Here is a 26,131-nt window from a genome sequence, read left to right as displayed (position 1 = left end):
TAACACCTACCCAGCCTAACACCTATTATGCTGTAGCATTTGCAGAGAATAGCTTCTAGGGAGAACCTAAGCTTAGATTATCCCCCCACAAGAAAGATGTGTTGCAGTTGCTTGATAGGAAGGAAGGGCAAACAATGGAAGTTCCAAGGACTAGAAAATGAGGGAGAAGCAGGAAAGAAAAGTGTGTTAAAGGTGAGGGGTAAATATGAGCTCTTTAGGACCCCAGGGATTTAGCCTGGCATCTAAGCACAACTCTGACTTCACTCATAGGCTAAAAATACTGAAAAGTGGAAGCAGCGAGAGGCAGGCAGGCTCGTTTCACAGAAATCGCTTAGATGATTGCCTGCACATTTTGTGTTACAACTTTCTTTCCAGGAGGGCTAGAAATTTCCAAAAGAAAAGAAAACTCAGCATCTTGCTGGCATGCAGTGTGGAGAGTCGGTCTGATGTAGTGGGAGACTAGGGCAGTGTTTCCCAACCTTGGGTCTCCAGCTGTTTTGGGACTACAGTTCCCATCATCCCTGACCACTGGTCTTGCTAGCTAGGGATGATGGGAGTTGTAGTCCAAAAACAGCTGGAGACCCAAGGTTGGGAAACACTGGACTAGGGTTCAAATTCCCCCTCAGCCAAGAAACTAACTGAGTGACCTTGGCCCAGTTACTGCCTCTCGGCCTAACCTACTTCACAGGGTTGCTTCCTTGGAGAAAAAGGTGGGATATAAAAACAATAAGTAAATAAAATAAAAGCATATGTCACCATAAATGTTTTACAATCCTCTATATGTCTCAATGAGTTTGATGTGGTTTGAGGTAAATAAACATTGAATTGTAGCCTGGCAGCATAAGCCTCTACAGAGTGGCTGGGGCAACCCAGCCAGATGGACAGGGTATAAATATTATTATTATTACTTAGAAGTAAGTCCCATTAAGCCCAATGGAGTTTACTTTCAGGGGTCTTCTCTGACCTAGCACTAAGTTCCATTGAATTCTATGGGACTTAGTAGACATACAATTGTGCTATTAATCTCTCAGGAGTCCACGCAGCCCTTCAAAATTGATTAGAACAACAACACAACAGTGTTAGTTTATATTGTGCTTTTTGAATGTTCGAAGCACATTGTACGCTCATTCATTTATCTTTCCAACAACCACGTAATTCCAGTGTTTTTTGTTCTGCATTGCAGAAGGGGAACCAGCGATTGCTGAGCATTGATCACAAATCACACCCTCAGCCTCACCACCAGCTTCTATGCCAGTCCTGCCACCAGCAATTCCTTTGCCCACATCCATTTTTTCTTCAGGTTTTTTTTTTAATTACAATTTTCATCTGGACGGTATCGTTTCACACATGAATCTCAAGCTTAAGCCAAGGGTTTTCACTGTGTTTATAAGCACAGAGTTCTCCCCATATCACTGATGCACATGAGTGCGCATATCAGTTCATGCCAACAAACACTGAGCATATACCAGCTGGAAACAAACGGAGACCATCTACATTTTCAGGAAGTGTTATTGGTACCTGGCAACATGGACTGGCATGTGGGGATCAGCATTTGATGGAATAGTATAGGCAACAGTCACCATTGCCTAGTGAAAGACTATGAATTAGTTGTGGTGCTGCGCATAAAAACATACCCTTCCTGAAAGAAAGGAAATTATATCTCTACCATTTTCTGAATGCTTCCCAAAAAATCACATTCATCAGTGTGCAAAGCCTAAAGGGACCCCTGACCATTAGGTCCAGTTGCGGAGGACTTAAGGGCAGAGACACCAGAGAAGCTAATCTGTAGAAGATCACATAGATCAAATACATTGCACAACTAAATTCTTTCATTTTGGGCTTGCAAACCATGAGCTAAAGAGATTGGCAAAAAGAGGAGTATATTTTGTCCCCGTTTTTCAATTCTGAATGCATGTTTTATTTGTAGGGTGCCAAAACACAACAGCTGTCTCTCTCTCTCCTTAAAAATAATTCTCACATTCCTAAACCTTCTCTTCCCTGGCCCTGAAAGCCAGGTTTTGTTTCTTGTCTTAAATATTGCTATGGGGTCGGGTATACAAAGTGGATCTTTCCAGAATCACCCTTTTGCTGCCTTTGATTAGAAATTCAGGATGAGCCACCTTGGTGTGAGTCCAAGGCTCCATCTAGAAACCGGGAGGGGAGTTTGTGCCTTGGAATGAAATCAGCTGGCTTTGCCTCCTAACGAGAATTCAGCTGGTCATGAAAAACTTTCCGGCCAGTCGAGTTGTTGTTGTGGTGGTGCTGGTGGTGGTGGGAAACCACCCCTAATCTATGACTAATCCAATATGCAAAGCACCTGCGAATCCTGGTCCAAAACTGCAGCTTAGGGGTGGTAAGAGGGAGGGCAAAGAGAATGGGAATGAGAGGGGCAGAGCAAAGGGGGGAGAAAGAAAAAGGAAATAAATGAAGGGAGGATGAACCCCTCCCTCCCCCTACCTTCGTCACGTTTCCTCTTCTCTCCATTCGACCGAGGAATCCCCAGAATCCCATTAATGGAGTAGGAGCCCACCGGATCATTGGAGGCACTGGAGACGGGAGGGGAGGCTGTACTGGGAACTGGACAAAATGAAAAGGGAGAGAGGCCCATGAGGAAAGCAGAAGGTAGAAAAGCTACAGGAGAACACCCTAGCCTCTCCAAAGGTGGCCCTGCTCACCCCGCTAAGGGAGACCCCACCCCTTCGCAAAAAATGCCTTTCAGTTGTCAACATAGCTCGTAAATCCTTTGCAAAACACTTAATTCTGTCACATAACCTATCTCAGTATGTTCAAGGCTGGCTAGAATTCTCCTGGTAAGCTGAAAACCCCAGCTCTGCAATCAAATTCGCCTACAGTGGTACCTCGGGTTACAGACACTTCAGGCTACAGACTCCGCTAACCCAGAAATACTACCTCGGGTTAAGAACTTTGCTTCAGGATGAGAACAGAAATCGTGCAGTGGCGGCGGGAGGTCCCATTAGCTAAAGTGGTGCTTCAGCTTAAGAACAGTTTCAGGTTAAGAACAGACTTTCGGAACGAATTAAGTTCTTAACCCGAGGTACCACTGTACGTCTATTTTGGTTTGTGTTCTACAAGACTCCGTTGTGCATAGGATTTATTTACTTATTTTCAGAATGGAAATGTGTATAATGCATTTTTAAATAATAAAAAAAATCAAAGCACTGTACAATATATATCTCTCCTATAAAAAACTAAAATCATAGATCACTGTCTAACTGTAAAAAGAATATATTTTTCTGTCTCTCTATCTGCAGAAGCCTAGCAGATTAGAAAAGTTTTCAGGAAATGCATAAAAATTGAAGATGCCTCCTGAATCTCTGTTGGAAGAGCATTCCACAAGACTAGGCATGGTGGGTTGGCAGGTGAAAGAGAGAGAATGAATATTCAGATCCGATAGGGAAGATTTGAATTTTGCAACATGAGGGGGACAGTAACTTTTAGAGGAGTTAAACCTGCAGCTGCAGCTCACACAAGAGAAGATATTATTTACAACCAGTGCTTGAGTTACAGAAGGAACACTTGAGGGTTGGGCAGCCTTCTTAACTTTTGTGATGGTGCCTTTGGCAACCGTTTCTAACAGGTATATATGATATAGTTAAATTTAGGGACTTGGGGACTTGGTTTGTGGATTTCGCTAAAGGACTCTCCAGCTTCCTGACACCCCTCCCCATAATTAAAGCCCTATTTGCGGCCCATTGTCATCCAGCTCACCTTCTAAAGTGTGTCCTTGCTTATACTGTTGGATACTAGAACTGTCGCAAACTAGATGCCAGTCTCATGGTCAATAGAGGGCGGAATTACATGGTAGCTAAACACACATGGGTTGCCAAACCCACATTTGCAGAGATATTATTATTAATAATAATATATTTATACCCCACCCATCTGGCTGGGTTTCCCCGGCCATTCTGGTCAGCTCCCAACAGAATATTAAAAACACGATAGAACATCAAACATTAAAAACGTCCCTAAACAGGGCTGCCTTCAGAGGTCTTCTAAAAGTCAGGTAGTTGTTTGTTTCCTTGACATTTGATGGGAGGGCGTTCCACAGGGCGGGCGCCACCACCGAGAAGGCCCTCTGCCTGGTTCCCTGTAACCTCACTTCCTGCAGTGAGGGAACTATCAGAAGGCCCTTGGAGCTGGACCTCAGTGTCCGGGCTGGACGGTGGGGGTGGAGACGCTCCTTCAGGTATACTGGGCCGAGGCAGTTTAGGGCTTTAAAGGTCATCACCAACTCTTTGAATTGTGCTCGGAAATGTACTGGGAGCAAATGTAGGTCTTTCAGGACTGGTGTTAGGTGGTCTTGGCGGCCACTCCCAGTCACCAGTCTAGCTGCTGCATTCTGAATTAATTGTAGTTTCCGAGTCACCTTCAAAGGTAGCCCCATGTAGAGCGCATTGCAGTAGTCCAAGAGTGTTTAAACAAGCCACCATTTTTGTTTGGTCCGAAAATGCCCCAACTGCTGGAAGTTTACTTCCCAGCACCTATTCCAGTTGTGGGGGGTGAGCATGTGGGGGGAAAGGGCCTCTTTCCTCATGACATGCAGTCCACAGCCTTTTTCAAGTATTGCTTTCATAAAGGCTGTTGATGTATTGAACTATGTACATGCACTTCGAAAGGCAAACGGCCTCTCCCTGTCCTATAGTCTGTCCCCTTAGACCTTTCCCTGACCCAGCCCAGCTACAGGTCTGCCAGCAGAGAAAGTCTGTATTGCTAGGAACTTAATCTGAAAGGGCCACTCTCCTCCCCAACAGCCTCACCCCCTGCGACAGCCAAAATAGGTGCTTACCAACACTGAATATCAAGGAAGTTTAGAATCATAGATTTGGAAGGGACTCTGAGGACCATCTTATCCAACCCCCTGGAATGTAAACGGAGGAATCGAACCTGCAACCTTGGCATTATCAGCGCCATGCTCTAACCAAGCATATAAACAGAACCTAAAGTGAGCAGTGAAGCTATTCTGAAAGGGCCCCAGCCGGACTGGATTGTTATTGGTTAGAATTCCTGGTTAATCAGGAATCCTGGAGCAAACCTTGAAGGGAAAGCAAGAAGGATTAGAGAGGAGGCAAAATGGCCGCAAACAACTCTCCTCTAAATATTGGCTTATTGGGTTGTGTGAAGTAGATCCGTGGCTTGCAGTTAGAAAGCTACCTCTTTATCCGGCGTTAAGCTCAATAAAAGCCAGTTCAAAGAAAACCTATTCTGTGCATCAGCACTGATTGGCAGGTGCCTGTTACGTTAGGTTAGTTATGTCATAATTTGCTGTATTTGTGCCTACGCATCACTTTGAGTTCTTAACAGCAATTAAAATGAACCACGAAATGCAATAAAATGCAAAAGCAAAATACAGCGTAACAGCAGAGTTAAGTGCAGCAGATAAAACAGAGTTGTTGGATAAAAATCTTTTTCTTTTTAAGGAGGCATACACAAGGTTTTTGCCCCACGGAAAAGCAGTGCAAGAGTAGGGACCGTCCAAGCCATTAATGAGCATCGTCCTGCATTTGAGGGGATGTCTGAGCTACAGAACAGTCTTCCCGCATTTGAAGATATCTTCCATTTGCAGGCCTGTCCAGTCTGGGTACCATTTAATGATGGAGAACTATTGGAAGGGAGAGTAGTTAGTGCCTGGAGAGCAGAGGAAGCAGGGACCCAGATCACCTGGTCCCAATCTTCCTCACTATTTAAATTATAGCAATCCTTCCAAATTTGCATCAATTAGCATGTGCAAATGTTATGTAAAGTGCCTGTGCCGCCACAAACTCACCTTGCCCATCCTCAGAGCAGCTTTGCAACTCTTTTAAATCAGATTTCACGTTACAAAAATAAGGCATATTCATGCTTAGAGAAGTTTGAGTTTACTGCAGGGCAATTGTTGGCCTAGCCTGTCATCTCGAAGTTAAAATAATTTTTGAATGACAGTTAAAGAAAGAAACTCTTCTAAGTTCACCAGTTGTATTTCTTAGCCACTGAAATATCTCATAGAATCATAGAGTTGGAAGAGACCACAAGGGCCATCGAGTCCAACCCCCTGCCAAGCAGGAAACACTATCAGAGCACTGCTGACATATGGTTGTCAAGCCTCTGCTTAAAGACCTCCAAAGAAGGAGACTCCACCACACTCCTTGGCAGCAAATTCCACTGACGAACAGCTCTTACTGTCAGGAAGTTCTTCCTAATGTTTAGGTGGAATCTTCTTTCTTGTAGTTTGGATCCATTGCTCCATGTCTGCTTCTCTGGAGCAGCAGAAAACAACCTTTCTCCCTCCTCTATGTGACATCCTTTTATATATTTGAACATGGCTATCATATCACCCCTTAACCTCCTCTTCTCCAGGCTATACATACCCAGCTCCCTTAGCCGTTCCTCATAAGGCATCGTTTCCAGGCCTTTGACCATTTTGGTTGCCCTCCTCTGGACCAAGTCCTCCTGCTTGCTATATTTTCTAGCAGTAAATGAACACCATACTTCTGAACATAGTTTTCTGTGAACGCGAGAGCCGCGAAGTTGCTTGTTTAAAACACACGTGGTCAGTGGACTATGGGGACTAAGTTAATCCCCTAAATGTTCCTGGTAAATCAGAGTATTAAAGTATTAAAGCCCGGTGCCTCCTTCCCAAAGACCAGGAAGTTTCTGCTTGTCTGGGGAGGGGGCGAGGCACGATGGGGCCAAGACCCTCCTGCCACTTTCCCAAAGCCCACCCAGCTTTTGAAAGGAGTACGAAGGCTCCAGCATCACTTCAGAGGCCTGACACCTCATTCCCAAAATCCAGGAAGCTTCTGGCTGGCTTAGGGAGGGAGGCATGATGCTCACACACGGGGCGTTGCGATGTCGGCCCCCCCACAATCCCCCTCACAAGCTGGTGCCTCTGACCCTAACTTTCTCCTATGAAAAATTTCCCCACACACCACTGACACATACCCACTATTTTTCAAGAGCCTATTACACTCCAGGTAAATATTAGAGTCACAGAATGGCTAACAGTGAAAGTCTTCATGGGAATATGCCCTGCATAGGCTGACTCCTTCCAAACAAGCATGTAATAATAATAATACTAATTTATTATTTGTACCCCGCCCATCTGGCTGGGTTTCCCCAGCCACTCTGGGCAGCTTCCACAGAGACCAAAAATACACTAAGATGTCACACATTAAAAACTTCCCTGAACAGGGCTGCCTTAAGATGTCTTCTGAATGTCAGGTAGTTGTTTAGCTCTTTTGACATCTGATGGGAGGGCGTTCCACAGGGCGGGTGCCACTACTACTGTACCTTGGTTCTAGAATGTAATCCGTTCCGGGAGTCCATTCGACTCCCAAAACCATTCAAAAACCAAGGTGTGGCTTCTGATTGGCTGCAGGAGCTTCCTGCACACAAACGGAAGCTGCGCCAGACGTTTGGTTTCCGGAAAACATTCGCAAACCAGAACTTCTGGGTTTGCAGCGTTTGGGAGCCGATTTGTTCAACAATTAAGCCGTTTGCGAACAAAGATACCACTGTAATTGGTTACTGGAGCTCACTGTTGCTGATAAGTGTCACCCAGTTAAACAACACATTTCCCACATGACTGTACAACTAACCAGCAAAAGCCCATTTTCCTTCCAGGGTATGTATCTGCATCCCAACACAACTTAAACGAGTCTCATTAGGAGGGGAGGCCTGTCCTGTTTCAGCACCTGAGGTGAAACGGGAATGTACAGCCATCTCCCCACATTGCTGTGGCCCACTTTCGCCAGCAACTGAACACTGCAAACCTGTTGCCAAACTCGGAGAGAGTTAGGGCGCACCTCATGGCATTGCTATAATAATAATAATAATAATAATAATAATAATAATAATAATAATAATAATTTATTTATACCCCACCCATCTGGCTGAGTTTCCCCAGCCACTCTGGGCGGCTTCCAATCGAGTGTTAAAAACAAGACAGCATTAAATATTAAAAACTTCCCTAAACAGGGCTGCCTTCAGATGTCTTCTAAATATCAGATAGCTGTTTATTTCCTTGACATCTGATGGGAGGGCATTCCACAGGGTGGACGCCACTACCAAGAAGGCCCTCTGCCTGGTTCCCTGTAACCTCACTTCTTGTAATGAGGGAACCGCCAGAAGGCCCTCGGTGCTGGATCTCAGTGTTCTCCGCCCCGTGGCAGGGAAGATGAGCGGCAACACTGTGCACTATGCCATGGAGTGGGCAGGGTGCCAGCGCTTGTACTTCTGCCACTTGAGGGAGATACTTCACTTTGCCCCACAGGCAGGCCGGTTCTGCTCAGTAGATCTATTCAGTTTGCCATACTGATCACAGGCAGCTCTCCATTTAGGGTTACGTTCCAAGGCACCTTGTGTTTAAGTGAAACCGCGTATGTTTGAAACACCATTGAAACATTGCCATTGCCCTGTTATTCAAGGTCTGTTTTACTTTAAAGGGGGGAGCCCAAGAGGGAGGGAGGAGTGTGGTTTAAAGAAGAAAGGAAGGGAGAAAGGGGCCCACTGACATCCCCAGAAACATCCAGCCTGCCCTGCTGGCAATGCTGAAAATTGATGCTGGTGGAAGGTGAATTGCCATATTAATTGAATCACCGAGTTTGGAGGCATCTCTAGGGTCGTTTCATCTGTCCCCCTGCTAATAATAATAATAATAATATTTTATTTATTTATACCCTGCCCTCCCCAGCCAAGACCGGGCTCGGGGCGGCTAACACCTGATATAAAAGCAAATTGATTGAAATACAACTTAAAAACAAGATTAAAATACAACATTAAAACATTAAAATACAGCCTCATTTCAATGGAAATTCAAATCAAAAACTTTTTAGGGGATGAAAACGTCAGGTCTTCACCAAGGCTAACTATCCAGACTGTGGTCCTACATGGGCCAGAAAAAACCCCAGGGAAGTCCCCAAATAGGAGTTCCATCACAGGAGGAGAAAGGAAAAAAGAAGAGGGGGAGGAAATCAAATTGATTCCAAGCCAAAGGCCAGGCGGAACAACTCTGTCTTACAGGCCCTGTGGAAAGAAATCAGATCCTGCAGGGCCCTGGTCTCATGAGTCAGAGTGTTCCACCAGGCCGGGGCCAGTGTTGAAAAGGCCCTGGCTCTGGTTGAGGCTAATCTGACTTCCTTAGGGCCTGGGACCTCTAGGGTATTGCTATTTATGGACCTTAAGGTCCTCCGTAGGAAGTTCAGTGCTCCAGCATCCCTGACAGGTGACCATCAGGCCCATTGTTAAGCAGCTTGTACCATCAGAAAGTTCTTATAATGTAAACCCATTAATTTGAATCCTACTCTCTGCAGCTCCATCCTACCCTCCAGAGCTCCATCATCCATGAGACACTATCAAAATAGTTTTAGGTGGCTATCATATTGCCGCTTAGCTGCCCCTTCCAGACTAAACAAAGGCAGTTCCTTCAACTTTTCACCAAGAATTGCTGTCTAGGCTCTTCACAATCTTTGTAGCTCTCCTCCAGGTACATTACATGTGAGAGACCGTGCTGAGGAGGGCTGCACAAATGAGGAATGGTGGGAGCCTCCCCCTTCCCCTGCTCCTAACCAGGATCCTGAAGCTGCCCAGAAGCAGTAGAACAGTATAAAATTGGAACAGTGGTTTGCAGAGGGGCACAGTTCTGAAGACAAAAGTTGGGAAGAACTGGGTGGTGAACAGCTAGGAGAAGAAGAACCAGAAGAGAGAGAGAGAGTTAATGGACTCCGGTTTGCTGGAAAATGTCCAGCCGATCAGTCCAAGGTCACATAGATTAGACAAGGTAGCTGCACAGAAGGCACAGCGGTTGCGAGATCAGGTTGCAAGACGAGGAGGTGACTCGGGGGGAAGTGGGTGGAAACCTTAATTGGGAGCACCTTTACTCGGAAAATAGACTCTTTGTTCTTTCGCTGTGATCATTAAAATCTCTTTAAATGGTAAGAGACTATTTTTGCTTTGTTCTGCTTATCCACAGCTAAAGGGAGGGAGGAAGCCGCTTCCCCAAAGCCTGACATTACACTTGGTTGATGTCCTCCTTTAACTGCAGTGCTCAGAACTGGACATTTTGCTCCAGTACAAAAGAGTGGTGCCATTGCTTCTCGTGAACTGAACACTATGCTTCAGCTGACGTAGCATGCAATTGCTTGCGTCTTTTTAGCTTCAGCCCCCCATTTTCCTTCAACTTTATCCTTTCTTGTGCACCTCCTTATGCATCACTTTCCTAGTCCCAGTTGCTCTTTTGGGTAGAGTGCCTCAGGCAATAATAACCTTTAGCCTATTCCGCCTGCCTTTCCCCTCTGTGACATCAGGGCACACGGCCAATCACTGCCGGGCCTCTCATCACCATTGCCACCACCACCATAAAATCCCTCGCCGCTGTGGTTTTTAAATTTCCTGCCCCTGGGGAACCCCTCCTTCCTCAATTTATCAGCCAAGGAAACCCTAAGCTAGCCACAGAATCTCTGCACATTTTAGGGTTCTGGGACATAGAGTAATCTTGGTCTGCAAGGAGTACCCCAGGAGGGGTACTGTTTAAGCAGATATGCAGACACCACTAAGATCTTAAGCAGGAATTAGAAAGTCATTCCTGCAGCACTCCCCACACCAAGAGAATGTACTGGAACACATTGCTCAGGAACATCTTAATGTGCAACCAGCAAAATACACAATATCCTCTAGCTGTGCATTTTGGGACAAGACTGGGGATGGCAGGTTTTGAGCAACTCAGTGGCGTAGCGTGGGGGGTGCAGGGGGGGCCAGCCACACCGGGCGCAACATCTGGGGGTTAGGGGGCGCAAATTACTTGCCTTGCCCCAGGTGCTGACAACCCACGCTACGCCACTGGAGCAACTAACCTCCCCTTACTAAATTTCTGATCAAGAAATTCCTGATAAGCTTTCTAATAAGCGCCTTTAATTGATAGACTGGCTTTCTGCTTGCTATTCTATCTGTTAATAAATTATAATTAAACAAAGTCACAAGTTGCACTGCGGTCACCTGCCACCTTTGCAAAGGCGACTGTTTCCCATACCTTAACCATAGAAAATTTAACCATCTAGTAAGCAAAATGACTATTGTCCGAAAGAAAATATAGCTTTAAGGCGCTTTTAGAAATCAATTTGGGAAAAATATGAGCTATTCCCAGATACATCAACAGAACAGTTTAAAACGACTACAAAACCGTCAGTATCAGGATCCAAATATATAAATTAGGGTTGCAATAATTAACCAATTCATTTGCTGGACTAATTTATACTATAATTTATATATATATATATATATATATATATATATCAATCACTATTTTTAACATCAGTATGTACAAAGACTGCAGGTGGAGAAGTAGCAGGAACCTAACTTCAGAAGAACCAGAAATTCAGCAGGTGCCGGGAACGAGCGTATTCATCCAAGAGGTATAAATCGCAACCTCTTTTGAACAATTAGCTCTTCATCAGGGGCCTGACAGAAAAAGAAATAGGCTACATCTATTACAGTTTCTTAGATGACTAGCTCCAAAATGAGCCACTGACATACGGACTCCCTCCGTGGCAGCTGAGCCTGCAATAGATTTGAGCTAATCCTGATTCTGACAGTCCCCTAGAGAAGAGCTAATTGCTTTTAAAGAAATGTTGGAATCTATACCACTTACTCGGACTAATAAAGGTGTCTCCTTGCACCTGTTGGGCTCCTGCTTGTTTCGCGCTGCCCTTTGATGTGAGCTAGAGATGTAGACAGGGACGCGGTTGGCGCTGTGGGTTAAACCAACTTGCCGATCAGAAGGTCAGCGGTTCAAATCCCAGCGACGGGGTGAGCTCCCATTGCTCGGTCCCTGCTCCTGCCAACCTAGCACGTCAAAGTGCAAGTAGATCAATAGGTACCCCTCTGGCGGGAAGGTAAACGGCATTTCCTTACGCTGCTCTGGTTCGCCAGAAGCGGCTTAGTCATGCTGGCCACATGACCCGGAAGCTGTACACCGGCTCCCTCAGCCAATAAAGCGAGATGAGCGCCGCAACCCCAGAGTCGGCCACGACTGGACCTAATGGTCAGGGGTGCCTTTACCGTTACTTTTAGAGGTGTAGATAGCGCATGTACAGTGCCGAATTTACGTATAAGCTAAACAAGCTATAACTTAGGGCCCCACTCTCTTGGGGACCCCTCAAAAATTTAAAGAAAAAAAATTGGATGTACATTTCCAAAATATAAGATAAAAAACCAATAAAATAAAACCTACATACGGCAACAGTGTTTTGTGTTGTGTAGGCTCCTATGGTGTAATTCATGGACCCCGCCTGCTAGCCTGCTCCCTAAAATATCACTGGTTTGCTTATTTCTATATATAGGGTACCATATGGCATATATTCAACACAAAAAACAGCGACAATTTGTTGTTGACAAAGGACAGCTGGACATATAAAGGGCCCCATTACCTTCAGTAACTTAGGGCCTCATCAAACCTTAATCCGGCCCTGGCTATGTGCAGTGGTGCCAAGTTGTCCCCGAGATTGAGGGGGCCTGGCGTGCAGGCATGTGCATGACATCAGTTGGGTCTCACATGATGTGCAGTGTTACATCATCTAATGGAGGCCATGTGTTCTGGAGGAGCCAGCCAATGAGGTGGCACCACTTCTGGCTCCGCACTCAGTCTCCTCCACCCCCTCAACACAGAGAGCCCAGCCTACGTCCAACAAATATTATAGAAGAGTTTGGATTTGATATCCCACCTTTCACTTCCTTTAAGGAGTCTCAAAGCGGCTAACATTCTCCTTTCCCTTCCTCCCCCACAACAAACACCCTGTGAGGTGAGTGGGGCTGAGAGACTTCAGAGAAGTGTGACTGGTCCAAGGTCACCCAGCAGCTGCATGTGGAGGAGCGGAGACGCGAACCTGGTTCCCCAGATTATGAGACTACCGCTCTTAACCACTACACCACACTGGCTATTATAGAATCATAGAGTTGGAAGGGACCTTGTGGAACATCTAGTCCAATCCTAATATGCAGCTGTCCCATACAGGGACCAAACCTGCAATCTTGGTCAATCTTGGTGGTATTTAACTCAGAGTAGACTTGCTAAAATGTATAAGTCTGAATCAGATAAGTGCTGGAGATGTAATGAGGTTGAGGGTATGTTTATCATATGTGATGGACTTGTAAAAGGGTAAAAGAGTGTTGGGAAATGATCTACAATGAATTGAAAAAATGTTTACAAGGACCTTTCAAAAAACAAACAAACCAGATTCCTTTTTTTGTTGCAGATCATTCAGCGGAAATTCCCAGGTGTCAAAAAAGACTATGTTTGCTGCTACTGCGGCCCATGTTTTGTTAAACCCAAAATGGAATACAAACGAGGTCCCAACCAAATAAGAATAGCAACTTAAACTGATGGAATACGCGCAACTTGCAGATTTAACATATAAAAAAAGAGAGCAAGAAGAATGTACATTTGAAGAAGACTGGAAAATGTTTACTGAATATATGGGTGAAAATTGTGTTCATTTCAAAACACTGGTAGCATTAAGATAAATTCAACAGTGCAAATAAATTTTGATGGATGTAACAATGGCTTACTGAATGGTTTAGTTCATGTAAATATGCAGGGATGTATGTTATGCAAAATGAACCACAGAAAGAGAAGAAGGGAAGTCATTGATTTAACGCTGTTTAAATGAGTATTTTGAAATGTAAATTAGAAAATTTAATTAAAAATTATATACAGTATTATATATATTTTTATAGAAAACTTGCAATCTTGGTATTAGCAATGCACTCTAACCAACTGAGCTATCCAGTACCAAGCTGTTGAGGGGGCCGGTGACACCTTGTGCCCCCCCCAAGTTAGCGCACCTGAACATGCTTGCGCCATTTATTTATTTAAAAGAAGAAGTAGAATTTTTACGCAGAAATACTGCGTATTTTTACGCATTAGTATTTTATGCAGGTTAATTTATGAAAAATTCATTGCTTAAAACTGATTGAATAAATAGAATAGTCCGAGTCTCTGTGGAGGTGTTGTGAAAAAAATCACAGCACAGCAGAGCACATGTGTTCTGACCAAAAGTTGAAATGTTGATTTTACTCATGGTTTTAAGCACTCCTGATTCTTCTTCACTGTTTCCCATGCTTCAGAAACTGAATCTCCCTATCTTCTTTTTTAGAGGCCAAAGAATGGGGTATTCCACCTCAAAACACCTGGCGTGGAAGTAACCTGAGATCTAACAGATTAATGTGCTGGATTAATCAACCGACGCTGATTAATATAAACCGCCCCTTGATAAACTTGTGAGGCGGGAAAGAAGTAGTGACTTTGGGATGGCAAGGCCACTCAGGTGCACCTTTTCTCTCCTCTTTCCCCAAATATGGTCCAAACAACAACAACTCCCCCCCTCCAATGCTCACATGGCAATAGATCGCAGCTTGAAATTGCTGCCTGCACCCCCAGCAAACTGGACTGTGGAGAAAGCATTGGCACCATGGAAGCACAGAACAGCCACGTGACTCCTTGGTAGCTAACGCCAGAGGAGATCATGGTGCTATCACCACCTTGTGAGCCAGAAGGCTCCTTCAGACAGAAGCTGGGGCCATCACTTGTTTATGAAAAAGGACCTGCTTCAGTCTCATGAGCATGGAGGTGGAGGAGAAAATGGCCGCAGCTTTGGAAAGTCACCTATAATAGATTAAAGAAGGGAAAAACCAAGGAACGCTGCAGTTTCTTTTGGAATCTAGGTGGGTGGGAAAGGAGCCCTGATAAGAACACTAACCCCCCCCCCAAGGTCTTGGACAACAAGTAGGGATGGTCATGAAGTACAGTGGTGCCTCGCAAGACGAAATTAATTCGTTCTGTGAGTTTTTTCGTCTTGTGAATTTTTCGTCTTCCCATAGGAATGCATTGAAACCAAATTCCCATAGGAATGCATTGAAACTTGCAAGACGCTTTCGTCTTGCGAAGCAAGCCCATAGGTAAATTCGTCTTGCGAAGCAACTCAAAAAATGAAAAACTCTTTCATTTTGTGAGTTTTTCATCTTACAAGGCATTTGTCTTGCAAGGTACCACTGTATTTATTATTTTATTGATTGATTGATTGATTGACTGACTGATTGTACTCTGGGCAGCTTCCAACAAAGTATAAAGGAACACACCAAAACATCAAACATTAAAAGCTTCCCAAACAGGGCTGCCTTCAGATGTCTGTGAAAAGTCATAGGATTGATGATCTCTTTGGCGTCTGGTGGGAGGGCGTTCCACAGGGCAGGGGCCACTACCGAGAAGGCCCTCTGCCTGGTTCCCTGTAACTTGGCTTCTCGCAGTGAGGGAACTGCTAGAAGGCCCTCGGTGCTGGACCTCGGTGTCCGGGCTGAACGATGGGGGTGGAGACACCCCTTCAGGTATACTGGGCCAAGGCCATTTAGGGTTTTAAAGCTCAACACCTAGGAAAGGAGACATACTGGAAAGAAGAGCCCTAGTTATACAACGGTGTGAGTGAGAAATGTATTTTTCTCCATGCTGCAGAATTATTGTAAGTGAGAGTTGCTCCCCCCTCAGTGCCCGTCAAAATCAAGTGTTCCTGTGGAACAAACAAAAATGTCTGCATATCTATGTCCAAAGTCCATTTTGGGGGCCACCAGTCTGTTTAATCTGGCCCCTGTGGCAGTTTAGCTCAACAACTTTGGGGTTATATATATATATATATATATATATATATATATATGCAGGTTTTGGTGTCCTCGGGTGTCTTCCCGTGTAAAAGTTGGGGTGTCTAGGCGACGTTTCGACGAGGTCTCACTCGTCATCTTCAGGCTGGTGCTTTCGGCTTCTTGTTACTGGAACAGTTACTTGTTACAAGAAGCCGAAAGCACCAGCCTGAAGCCGAAAGCACCAGCCTGAAGATGACGAGTGAGACCTCGTCGAAACGTCGCCTAGACACCCCAACTTTTACACGGGAAGACACCCGAGGGCACCAAAACCTGCATATATATATATATATATATATATATAAACTTCCCTCCTAAAAAAAAAGGTTAACCACTTTGGTTGACCCTCACAGCCCTTCACCTCATCAAATCTGGCCCCCTTTGAAAAAAAGTTTGGACACCACCGTCTGTGAGGATACCCTTCTCCTCATTGCAGTGACAATAATTTCATTTGCAAAAATTATCTTCCCGCTCTGATTTTAACAACCCTTTGGAGGGCTGCACACAGGACCAGCCTAATTTATTATGTTGCCAGAAGGATGGGAAAGATGTTGCCTCTCCCAATTTCACATACAAAAACTGGGTGAATGCTGTTAATGGGATACTGTCTACCACACATAAGGTAGCAGGCCAAATTGGGGAGTCTCAGGAGGGCAGTGAGGCAACAGAGGGCCAGGGGCTCAGGAAGAAAAGCCACGGGTAGCTACTGCTGCCTGTTGTCTGGTGATTGCCTCACCTTGCCTAATGGTAGGACCAGCCATGGCTGCGCATCCCCCCCTTTTCTACTATGGGTGTACACACCACCCCCTTTTGAGTAAATAATGCAACAGAAAGGCTATTTCTCCCCTCACCCACCCAACCTACAGGAATTGGATTGGAGTTAGTGCTACTATATTACTAATAATAAAACTGGAGAGGAGTGTTTATTTATACCTCTGGGAATGCTTGCATAACTCTTTTAATGCATATACAGTCGTACCTTAGAAGTTGAACGGGTCGGCGGAAGAAGATTGGAAGAAGTTTAAAGATTATCTTCAGAAATATTGCAAAATTAAGGAATGTTAGAATGATGTTGGATAGAAATTAAGCGGTTTCCAGCTGTAATGATTTAAGAGATATGAAAAATAAGATTTTGAAATAAGTAAAATTAATGGCGAAAACTAATAATTTGCTGAGTTAATAATTGGAATTGGAATATAAGAAAGGGAGGTATGAGGAGGTCTGGAAAATAAGTTAAAAGAAAATAAGTAAATGGAAATTTTTTGTGTTTTTATTTTTTCTGTTTTTGTACTTTTTGTATTATGTACTTTTGTTGTTTTTTGTTTGTTTGTTTTACAATGTATTTATTTTGAAAAAATTTAATAAATGTTTATTAAAAAAAAGGAAGTTGAACAGAATCCGTTCCGGAAGTCTGTTCAACTTCCAAAGTGTTCGGAAACCAAAATACGGCTTCTGATTGGCTGCAGGAAGCTCCTGCAGCCAATCGGAAGCCGCAGAAGCCCCGTTGGACGTTCAGCTTCCAAAAACAGTCACTTCTGGGTTTTGATTGTTTGAGAGCCAAAACATTCAAGAATTAAGCTGTTCGAAAACCAAGGTATGGCTGTACATTAAAGTCAAAGGGACCCCTGACCATTAGGTCCAGTCGTGACCGACTCTGGGGTTGCAGCGCTCATCTCGCTTTATTGGCCGAGGGAGCCGGCATACAGCTTCCAGGTCATGTGGCCAGCATGACTAAGCCGCTTCTGGCAAACCAGAGCAGTGCACGGAAACGCTGTTTACCTTCCCGCTGGAGCAGTACCTATTTATCTAGTTGCACTCTGACGTGCTTTCAAACTGCTAGGTTGGCAGGAGCAGGGACTGAGCAACGGGAGCTCACCCCGTGATGGGGATTCGAACTGCTGACCTTCTGATCGGCAAGTCCTAGGCTCTGTGGTTTAACCCAGAGCGCCACCCGTGTCCCTGACTGTACGTTACTCGGGCGATAATGTGCCATGGACAGACTTGGGGAACAGTCCGGTGGCCACAGCTGGTTAAATCTTTGGAGCAAAAACCTTCAAGCTGGCTGGATTGAGCTGTACCACCCCTCTATGTGCACAGACTCTGGTGTCTTTTCTTCCAGCTTCCAGACCGTATTACGGAAGATTTGGCTGCTTGGCACAGAAATAGAATCTGCATGCCCATTTCCTCAAAGGCTGTTCCTTCCCTGCACTGCAGTCTAGTTTGCATCCCAGCCTGCAGTGTTTAGGAGGAGACGTTCTAGGAATGTGGCATTGGAAAACAGGACAGCTCCTCCTACATTTGTCCCCTCGCTTCTTTGGCAAACTTACATTATTTGGCAGCTGATCTAATTTAAGTACCTTTCACTTCCATGAGACAAAAGTCATATCCCTGGGGAAAAGGCTATTCAATTAATTCTAGCCTCTGCTCAGTCTTCTATCGCTCCCTCAGTGTGCACACACTTATAAAACCTGCGTAGAGCAACACCATTTTTTGAAATGTATACATGGATATGGGGCACACTGCGTTTTTGATCCGGCAGGAAATGGGCTCTAATCGCTAACTGTGGTTACAAGGGATTTTTCACACAGGTACAAGGTAGGTTTCTGAGGCAGCAGCAGCAGCAACTTCTCCTCTGAAAAGGAAGATTTGTTTGCTGCATAGATGTGCCCCAAGCAATGGGACAGCAAAGCTTTCATACAAACATGAGGACGACTTTGGAAGAGCAACTGCAAGCTGCCACTCAACCATACAACTTCTGTGCCCAAGATCTAAGCCTAGCTAGAGGACAGGCTCGATGCTGCTTTGGCCTTGGGGAGACATTCATGAAAGCTTTGCCTCACTTAATCTTGTTCTTTTGTTTAACTGTGTGCTGGACCTGTGCATAGCTGTCAACCGTCCCTTATTTGGCGGGAAACTCCCTTATCCTAGCGCTGTGTCCCGCTGCTGTCCCTTATTATGATGTCCCTTAAATTTCCCGGGTTTCATGCTCGCCCGGCTCGGGAGGGAAGCAGCGGCTCAGGGTCCTCTGCCGCGAGAGAGAACATGCACAAGAGCTGCCGCGTCTCCGTCTCTCCCTTTCCCCCCTCAGGGGCGCATTGTGAGGAGACGGGTGGCGGCGGGCGGGCAGGCAGCCCCTATCTTACGAGACTTCTGCTGTGCTGTCAGGGGAAGCTGGAGGTGGTAGCGGTGGCTGAGGAGTCGGCCTGAGGGAGGAGGAAGAGGAGGGGATGGGGAGGGACGCAGAAGGGCGGCGCTTCAGCAGCTGCCGCGGTGCTGCAACTGCCTCATGCTGGGCTCATGGGCGAGAGTCTCTCTCCCACCCCTCCTTCTCTCTCTCGGGCGGGGAAGGGCCAATGGAACTCCTTGCACCAGGACGACGGCAGCCCCAACGTGCTGCTTAGCATACCCTCCAACCAGTGCAGCATCTTAATGTAGCGATTTCCCCCTCTGCATCCCTTTCATAACTCTATTTTTATAAAACATTTGTCCATCCATAGTTCAAATTTTTACTACAAGTTTTCTGTCGATCCTACCAATGTATGTAAATCTTTGCAATAGCTTTTCAACTAAATTATAAACTTTCCCTGTTCTTTATTAAAGAGGTCCTCTTCCTGATTTCTAATTCTGCCTGTAAGCTTTGCCATCAGTTTTGTCTGCCACTCTTCTTTGGTCGGAGTTGTAGACCCTTAGGATCATCTAGTCCAACCCCCTGCAAAACACAGTCAGTGGCAGCAAAAGCAACATGGCTCCATCAGTGCCGGATTTATGGATAAGCTCAGCAAAATCCCTTATTTTGGCTGCTGATCCCTTATTTTCAAATCTGTAAGTTGACAGCTATGGACCTGTGTATGAGACCACTCAATTCCTGACATTACTTTCTCCCTCCCTCCCCCCGCTGCCCCGCCATCCCCACCTCTCTGGTTTCATCTTACCTATAGTATGTCCAGGTGCAGTGACTCCAGTCGCACTCCCATCTGGTGTTGGGTGGAATGGCTGTTGCACTTTGGTTCGGATGATCCTGCCAAAACAAAACAAACAAACATACTAGCTATTAACTCCATCTCTTTTGGTTTCTAATCCCCCCCCCCCGCCGTCATAAGCTCATTTGCCAAATTTCCATGACAGTTTTCAAATTCCGATTAAAAGTCCTCACAAAAATGTGAAAAACATATTTGAGTGAGCGCTTCTCTTAGCATTCATATTTTTGAATGCAATTTTGCAAAATATGCATATTCTTTTGAAAACAGTTTCTCCTAATATATAGATTTTTTGCATGTTTTTTTTTGTAGTAGTAGAACTGTACGGGATAATTCAGAGAAGTGCAGATTTCAAAAGGTGGCTGTGTTTCAATTTGCATATTGCCTCTGAAAGTTCAAATTAGCTAAGTTCAAATTAAAATATGCACCTTTTCTCCCCACCCCCAGTCTGAACCTGAAGACTGGAGACTGCAAGTGGAAACTCAGGCAGGTAGAATGTATGTTTTGAATTATTATTATTATTAGTAGTAATATGAAAATAGACTTTGTGTGCCAGTGACCAAGAGCCACTCAGCTCAATGCATTATGGGAGTTGGTTACATCTCACTTCTTAACGAAGTAACTGTTTAGGGCTATAATTTGATTCTTACAAGAGAAAGAAGCAGGTTGGAGTAAACTCTCCTTAAGGATGGTCTAGGAAGTTTAACAACATGTAAAGATTTTTTTAAAGACATACAGTCTTTGCCATTTTTTATGAGGATCCCTTTTATTGGTGAAAGGATTATCAACATCGGGTGATACTGCAGTTAAGTTATACTCAGAGTAGCTCTGCTGACGTTAATGAGCCTAAGTTAGTGCGATTAACTTCAACATACCTAAGGTAAAGGTAAAGGGACCCCTGACCATTAGGTCCAGTCGCGGACCACTCTGGGGTTGCAGTGCTCATCTCGCTTTATTGGCCGAGGAAGCCGGCGTACAGCTTCCGAGTCATGTGGCAAGCATGACTAAACCGCTTCTGACAAACCAGAGCAGCTCACGGAAACGCCGTTTACCTTCCCGCCAGAGGGGTACCTATTTATCTATTTGCACGTTGACGTGCTTTCGAACTGCTAGGTTGGCAGGAGCAGGGACCACGCAACGGGAGCTCACCCCGTCGCAGGGATTCGAACTGCCGACCTTCTGGCCGGCAAGTCCTAGGCTCTGTGGTTTAACCCACAGCACCACCTGCGTCCCTCAACATACCTACTCTTGAGTAAAATTTAGCTGAATACCACTCATTGTTCTTAACATCTTCCTTTATATACAGAACCATACAGAGTAATTTAAATGAAAAGTAAGTCTTGCACCAAGTCTTACAAGATAAATATTGAGATTAGGGATGGGACAAGAGAACAGGCGCAGAGGGAAAGAAAAGAAGAGACAAATGTAACAATCTGTGTATGCGTTCAGATGTAGTTATGCTTACATAGGATCAGGGCCAGCCCTACCATTAGATACAGTGATAATACCCACCTCTGGTGGCAGGTGCTGGGCAACATTAATGATGTCCCCCATCAGTGTTCCTCCTGAGTCTCCCACATGGCCTATTCCGCACTCACATGTGGCCTTTTGCCCTACGTTGTGGTAGAGGACACTATCCCCTTCACCACAGTATTGAAATAATATTCAACTAGCAGTTCAGCTGGCTTCTGCATATGGAATGGGAGTAGAGGCGCCATCTTGTATTTTGCTTCAGGCAACAAAATGCCTTGAGAGATGGCTCTGCTTAGACTTCATTATGGTTGGGAAGGTTGATGAAGGCTGCAATCATAGGAGTATTTACCAGGAATCTCTAGCAAATTCCACTGAACTTGGAAGGGCTTCCTTATGAGTAAACATGCTTAGGGACTGGATGAAGAACAGGCCATGGGCTTTAACAAAGCTTTCAGAATGTCAAGAGTGTAGTTGGCCAGAAAGGATGAAACTAGACATGAGGCTGGAAAATGCAAAAGCTATTGTGGGGAAGGTGGGTTATGTAATTGGGACTGTGGCACTGGTAAAAGGGTAAAGGGACCCCTGACCATTAGGTCCAGTCATGGCCGACTCTGGGGTTGCGGCACTCATCTCGCTTTATTGGCCGAGGGAGCCAGCGTACAGCATTCGGGTCATGTGGCCAGCATGACTAAGCCGCTTCTGGCAAACCAGAGCAGTGCACAGAAACGCCATTTACCTTCCCGCCGGAGCGGTACCTATTGATCTACTTGCACTTTGATGTGCTTTCGAACTACTAGGTTGGCAGGAGCAGGGACCGAGCAACGGGAGCTCACCCCGTCACGGGGATTCGAACCGCCGACCTTCTGATCGGCGAGTCCTAGGCTCTGTGGTTTGTGGTTAACTCTCTCTCTCTCTCTCTCTCTCTCTCTCTCTCTCTCTCTCTCTCACACACACACACACACACACACACACACACACGCTCTCCAAAGCAGCAGGGGGGAAAACACAGGTACCATATTTATTATATATTCCTGCCCGAGGGGGAAATAGGAACTTCAGGGCATGATTTTAATTGGGAAAACAGCATAAAGGAAAACAGTTAACCCTTCCCTCCTTCAGAGTTGCATCCAAACTGATTCAGAAAGATAGACAGACACCCTGGTAGTTATTGTTGTGACGTGGGGTTTGTGATTTCAGCTCTCTTGACATAATATGCTGGAGACAGTTCTCTAGTAACACTTCTTTATTAAAGCAACAAGACTGAAGACTGAGGAGGGGAGAGCTACATTTATAGGGACAGGGAACAAACTAGAAAGGATACATTTTGGAGGGAACAATATCAGGCAATCACAGTCCTGCCTTTTGGAGGAAACCAATAAGACAGAGGATCCAAATACAGCAGCTTAAATGAACCAATAGTAGCTGTACCCTCTGGAACCAAAAGGCAGTTACTTTACCCTAATGCAATACAGACAATAATAATACAGATATAAAATCCTTTGACTCAATACACAACAGTTATTACATTTTTAAACAACACACACAGGAGATCTGATGACAAATCTCCCAACAAAGTAAAGGTGGCAGCCCTCAGAAGCACGGGTTATCTTACAGCTCTTTCTCCCAAAGGACTAGTGTCCAGGCACTTTGATATACTCTGCCATGGGGCTTGTATCCCAGGGACTGCACAGTCTTGAGAACCAGTCTCTGAGACCCCTTGCATAGTTGTGAATCTGAGTAGTGTCTTCAAGACATAAACAAAACAAAACGAAGTTTGCCTCTCTGCTCATGTAAGACTTTCCATCTTGACAATTCAGTACTGTACTCATGAGAATTCAACTCTAGAGCTCCTTTTCAGGAGAGGAGAAAGGAAAGTCTCCCTCTTCCTGCCTCCACATTTCCAAGAATAATATTTTCTTATTAGCTGCCACCGGAATACATAATTCTGATTGGATCAGGAAAGAGTGCGACTTTGGTGCCAGAAGTGAAACTTGCAGCTTTGTGCCACCATGAAGGAAGTGGACAAAAAAATGATCCAAGTTGTGCTGGCTGACAAGGTCAACAGAGCTCCCTGACCCAGTAATACAGAGATGGTTTAACCTCTTTGTTGAACATAGATCTTGTAGACATTGTACATTTTCTCAACACTTAAGAGTTCTGCTGTGTGGGATTAGGCTTCACAGGAAGCAAAAAGACAGAGAAAAGCGAGCTTTAGGGGAAATGTGAAACAAATAGAATAGTATCGTGCTGGGGCTCTGGCAGACACAGACCCTCAAAGTGTCCCTATTTTCCAGGGATAGTTCCAGATTTACAGAAGCCATCCTGGTTTCTGATTTGATCTCCGAATGTCCTGCTTTTTCCTGAGGATGTCCCTATTTTCATGGGAGAAATGTTGAAGGGAATGGAGTTATGAGACCCCCGTGCCAAGGAGATAAGTAACTGTACAACCTTTAGAAGACATCCTCTATAGAGAAGGGTTTTTTATGTTCGGTGTTCTGTTTTGTTTTTCTATACGTTGGAAGCTGCCAAAAGGGCAACCCAGTCAGATGGGTGGGGTAAATAATAATAATAATAATAATAATAATAATAAGGCATCTCTATTTTCATCAGTGAAATGTTGGAGGGTGTGGGACTGTAGAAAGGCTCATCCCTTAAGAACGATGCTTTATATATTCTAGATCCTTAAACTACACATTAGAAAAGTTGACAATGAGCACACAGAACAACAACAAAAGATATTTAGAAGACTAAAGGGGGAAAGACAGCATATGCAAGAGGCCTTTACATTATAAGAGACACAATATGTAGATTTCAATATATACATTGATCCTGGAAGTCTCCTACCCAAACTGCATGAATTTAGAGCATTTTGTATGATAGCAGAAAACAGACACAGCAAGCCTAGCAGAAAGTAGGTAGAACATCATAATATAGAATCTAAAGAAAGGACAGGGTAGGTTGTATTGTGTTGAAGACCCTCCAAGTGTCCCTATTTTCCGGGGGCAATCCCAGATTTACAGAAGCCACCCCAGTTTCTGATTTGATCCCAGAACATCCCACTTTTTCTTAGGAGATCCCTATTTTCATCCCGGTGGAGTATTGGGTCAGGTTGAAGGTGCTGGTTTTGACCTTTAAAGCCCTTTGTGGCTTAGGGCCGTCGTATTTACGGGACTGCCTCTCCTGGTATGCCCCGCAGAGGACCTTAAGGTCCATGAATAATCATAGTTTAGAGGTCCTGGGCTGTAGGAAGTCAGATTATCCTCCACCAGGGCCAGGGCCTTCTCAGTGATGGCTCCGACCTGGTGGAATGCTCTGTCGCATGAGGCCAGGGCCCTGCAGGATTTAACTTCCTTCCACAGGACCTGTAAGACAGAGCTATTCTGCCTGGCTTTCAATTTGAACTTAGCCTGATCTTTTATTCCCCTTCCTTCCCTCCCCCTCCCCCTTTTTATGAAGATTACCCGCTCTGGGATTCCACAGCTAATTCTCCCCTGGTCTCCACGCTGGCCCAAATAGGACTAATTTAGCCAGTTAGCCCTGGTGATCATCTAACGTTTATTGGATGGATTCCCCCCCCCCCCAAAAAAAATTGATTTTTGAATTCTGAATTTATTTATTTATGTTTTATACTGTATTTTATGCTGTTTTTTGTTGCATCAATTAAGTGTTTTAAATTTGTTGTTAGCCACCCGGAGCCCGGTTTTCTGAACTGGGAAGGGGGGGTATAAATAAAAAAATATTATTGTTATTATTATCATAGAAATGTTGGAGTGTATTGAGTTATGTGACCTCCAAGCCAAGGAGATAAGTAACTATACTGTACAACCTTTAGAAGCCATCTGAAGGCAGCCCTGTATAGGAAAGCTGTTTTTTTTTTAAGGTTTAATGTTTTGTTATGTTTTTATATATGCTGGAAGCAGCCCAGCGTGGCTGAGGCAATCCAGTCAGATGGGTGGGGTATAAATATATTACTACTACTACTATCATCATGGAATAGGATAGACCTATTTTTATTGGATAAATGTTGGAGGGTATGGTGCTGTTCTATGATGATGAGGAGGATGATAATAATAATAATGATAATGATAATAATAATAATAATAATAATAATAATAATAATAATAATAATAATTATAATTTATTTATACCCCACCCATCTGGCTGGGCTTCCCCAGCCACTCTGGGCGGCTTCCAACAGAATATTAAAATACAATAGTCTATTAAACATTAAAAGCTTCCCTAAACAGGGCTGCCTTCAGATGTCTTCTAAAAGTCTGGTAGTTGTTGTTCTTTTTGACATCTGGTGGGAGGGCATTCCACAGGGCAGGTGCCACTACCGAGAAGGCCCTCTGCCTGGTTCCCTGTAACCTCGCTTCTCACAGTGAGGGAACCGCCAGGCCCTCGGCACTGGACCTCAGTGTCCGGGCAGAATGATGGGGGTGGAGACGCTCCTTCAGGTATACTGGGCCGAGGCCGTTTAGTAAACCAACAAAGTGCCCTTGTGAGTTTTCCAAAGTTACCTGGTTGATCACTATTGGACACAGGCGGCTAAACTAGTTGAGCCTTTGCTTGGCATGGTTTGGGGAGGGGAGCGGCAGTATAGCTGCCATGACCTGTATGTTGTGGTTTTGAAGTACCAAGAAGCACGCTCTGAAGGAGATAAGTTCTAGAGCTGCCCGGCGATTGAAGACAGAAAGGGGCAGATATTACAACTCTTCCTTCCTTGCTCCCACAAAGCATCACCCTGAAGTGATGCTTGCGTGAGCATATTGATCCCACCTCGGCGCTCGCACCCCCTCCCCTGCAGCAGACCCAAGAAGCAGTGATAGGGTGCAGGCAAAGGCATGGAAATAGAAAGCTATAAATTATTTGTGACAGGAAAGCAATAGTGCCGGAGTGCTACGCACAAGTCCTGTGTCACTATTAGATTCCTTTTAGCCCGATGACACTCTAAGAGAGGTTAAGTGTCTGGTGGAATCCTATACGTGGGGAGCAGGGGCAGG

The 26,131-nt window shown here is 44.9% G+C and overlaps 1 protein-coding gene across 15 annotated transcripts in view; it reads right to left on the bottom strand.

The window, feature by feature from the left end:
• The window catches only part of PAX2 (paired box 2), a 156,272-nt gene that overhangs the window by 66,266 nt on the left and 63,875 nt on the right, over positions 1-26,131 (bottom strand). For 14 of the 15 annotated variants that reach the window (XM_083738430.1, XM_083738421.1, XM_083738423.1 and 11 more), the window contains 2 exons: positions 19,611-19,696; positions 2,458-2,577 (listed from right to left, as the gene is read on the bottom strand). In XM_083738430.1, coding sequence (XP_083594556.1) covers positions 2,458-2,577; positions 19,611-19,696 — 206 coding nt within the window. The remainder of the gene's footprint in view (positions 1-2,457; positions 2,578-19,610; positions 19,697-26,131) is intronic. The other variant, XM_083738429.1, reaches the window with a different exon arrangement.

This window comes from Podarcis gaigeae (assembly GCF_964106915.1).
Source record: "Podarcis gaigeae genome assembly, chromosome: 5".
NCBI classification, from domain to species: domain Eukaryota; kingdom Metazoa; phylum Chordata; class Lepidosauria; order Squamata; family Lacertidae; genus Podarcis; species Podarcis gaigeae.
This window is presented reverse-complemented; position numbering and strand designations above follow the sequence as displayed.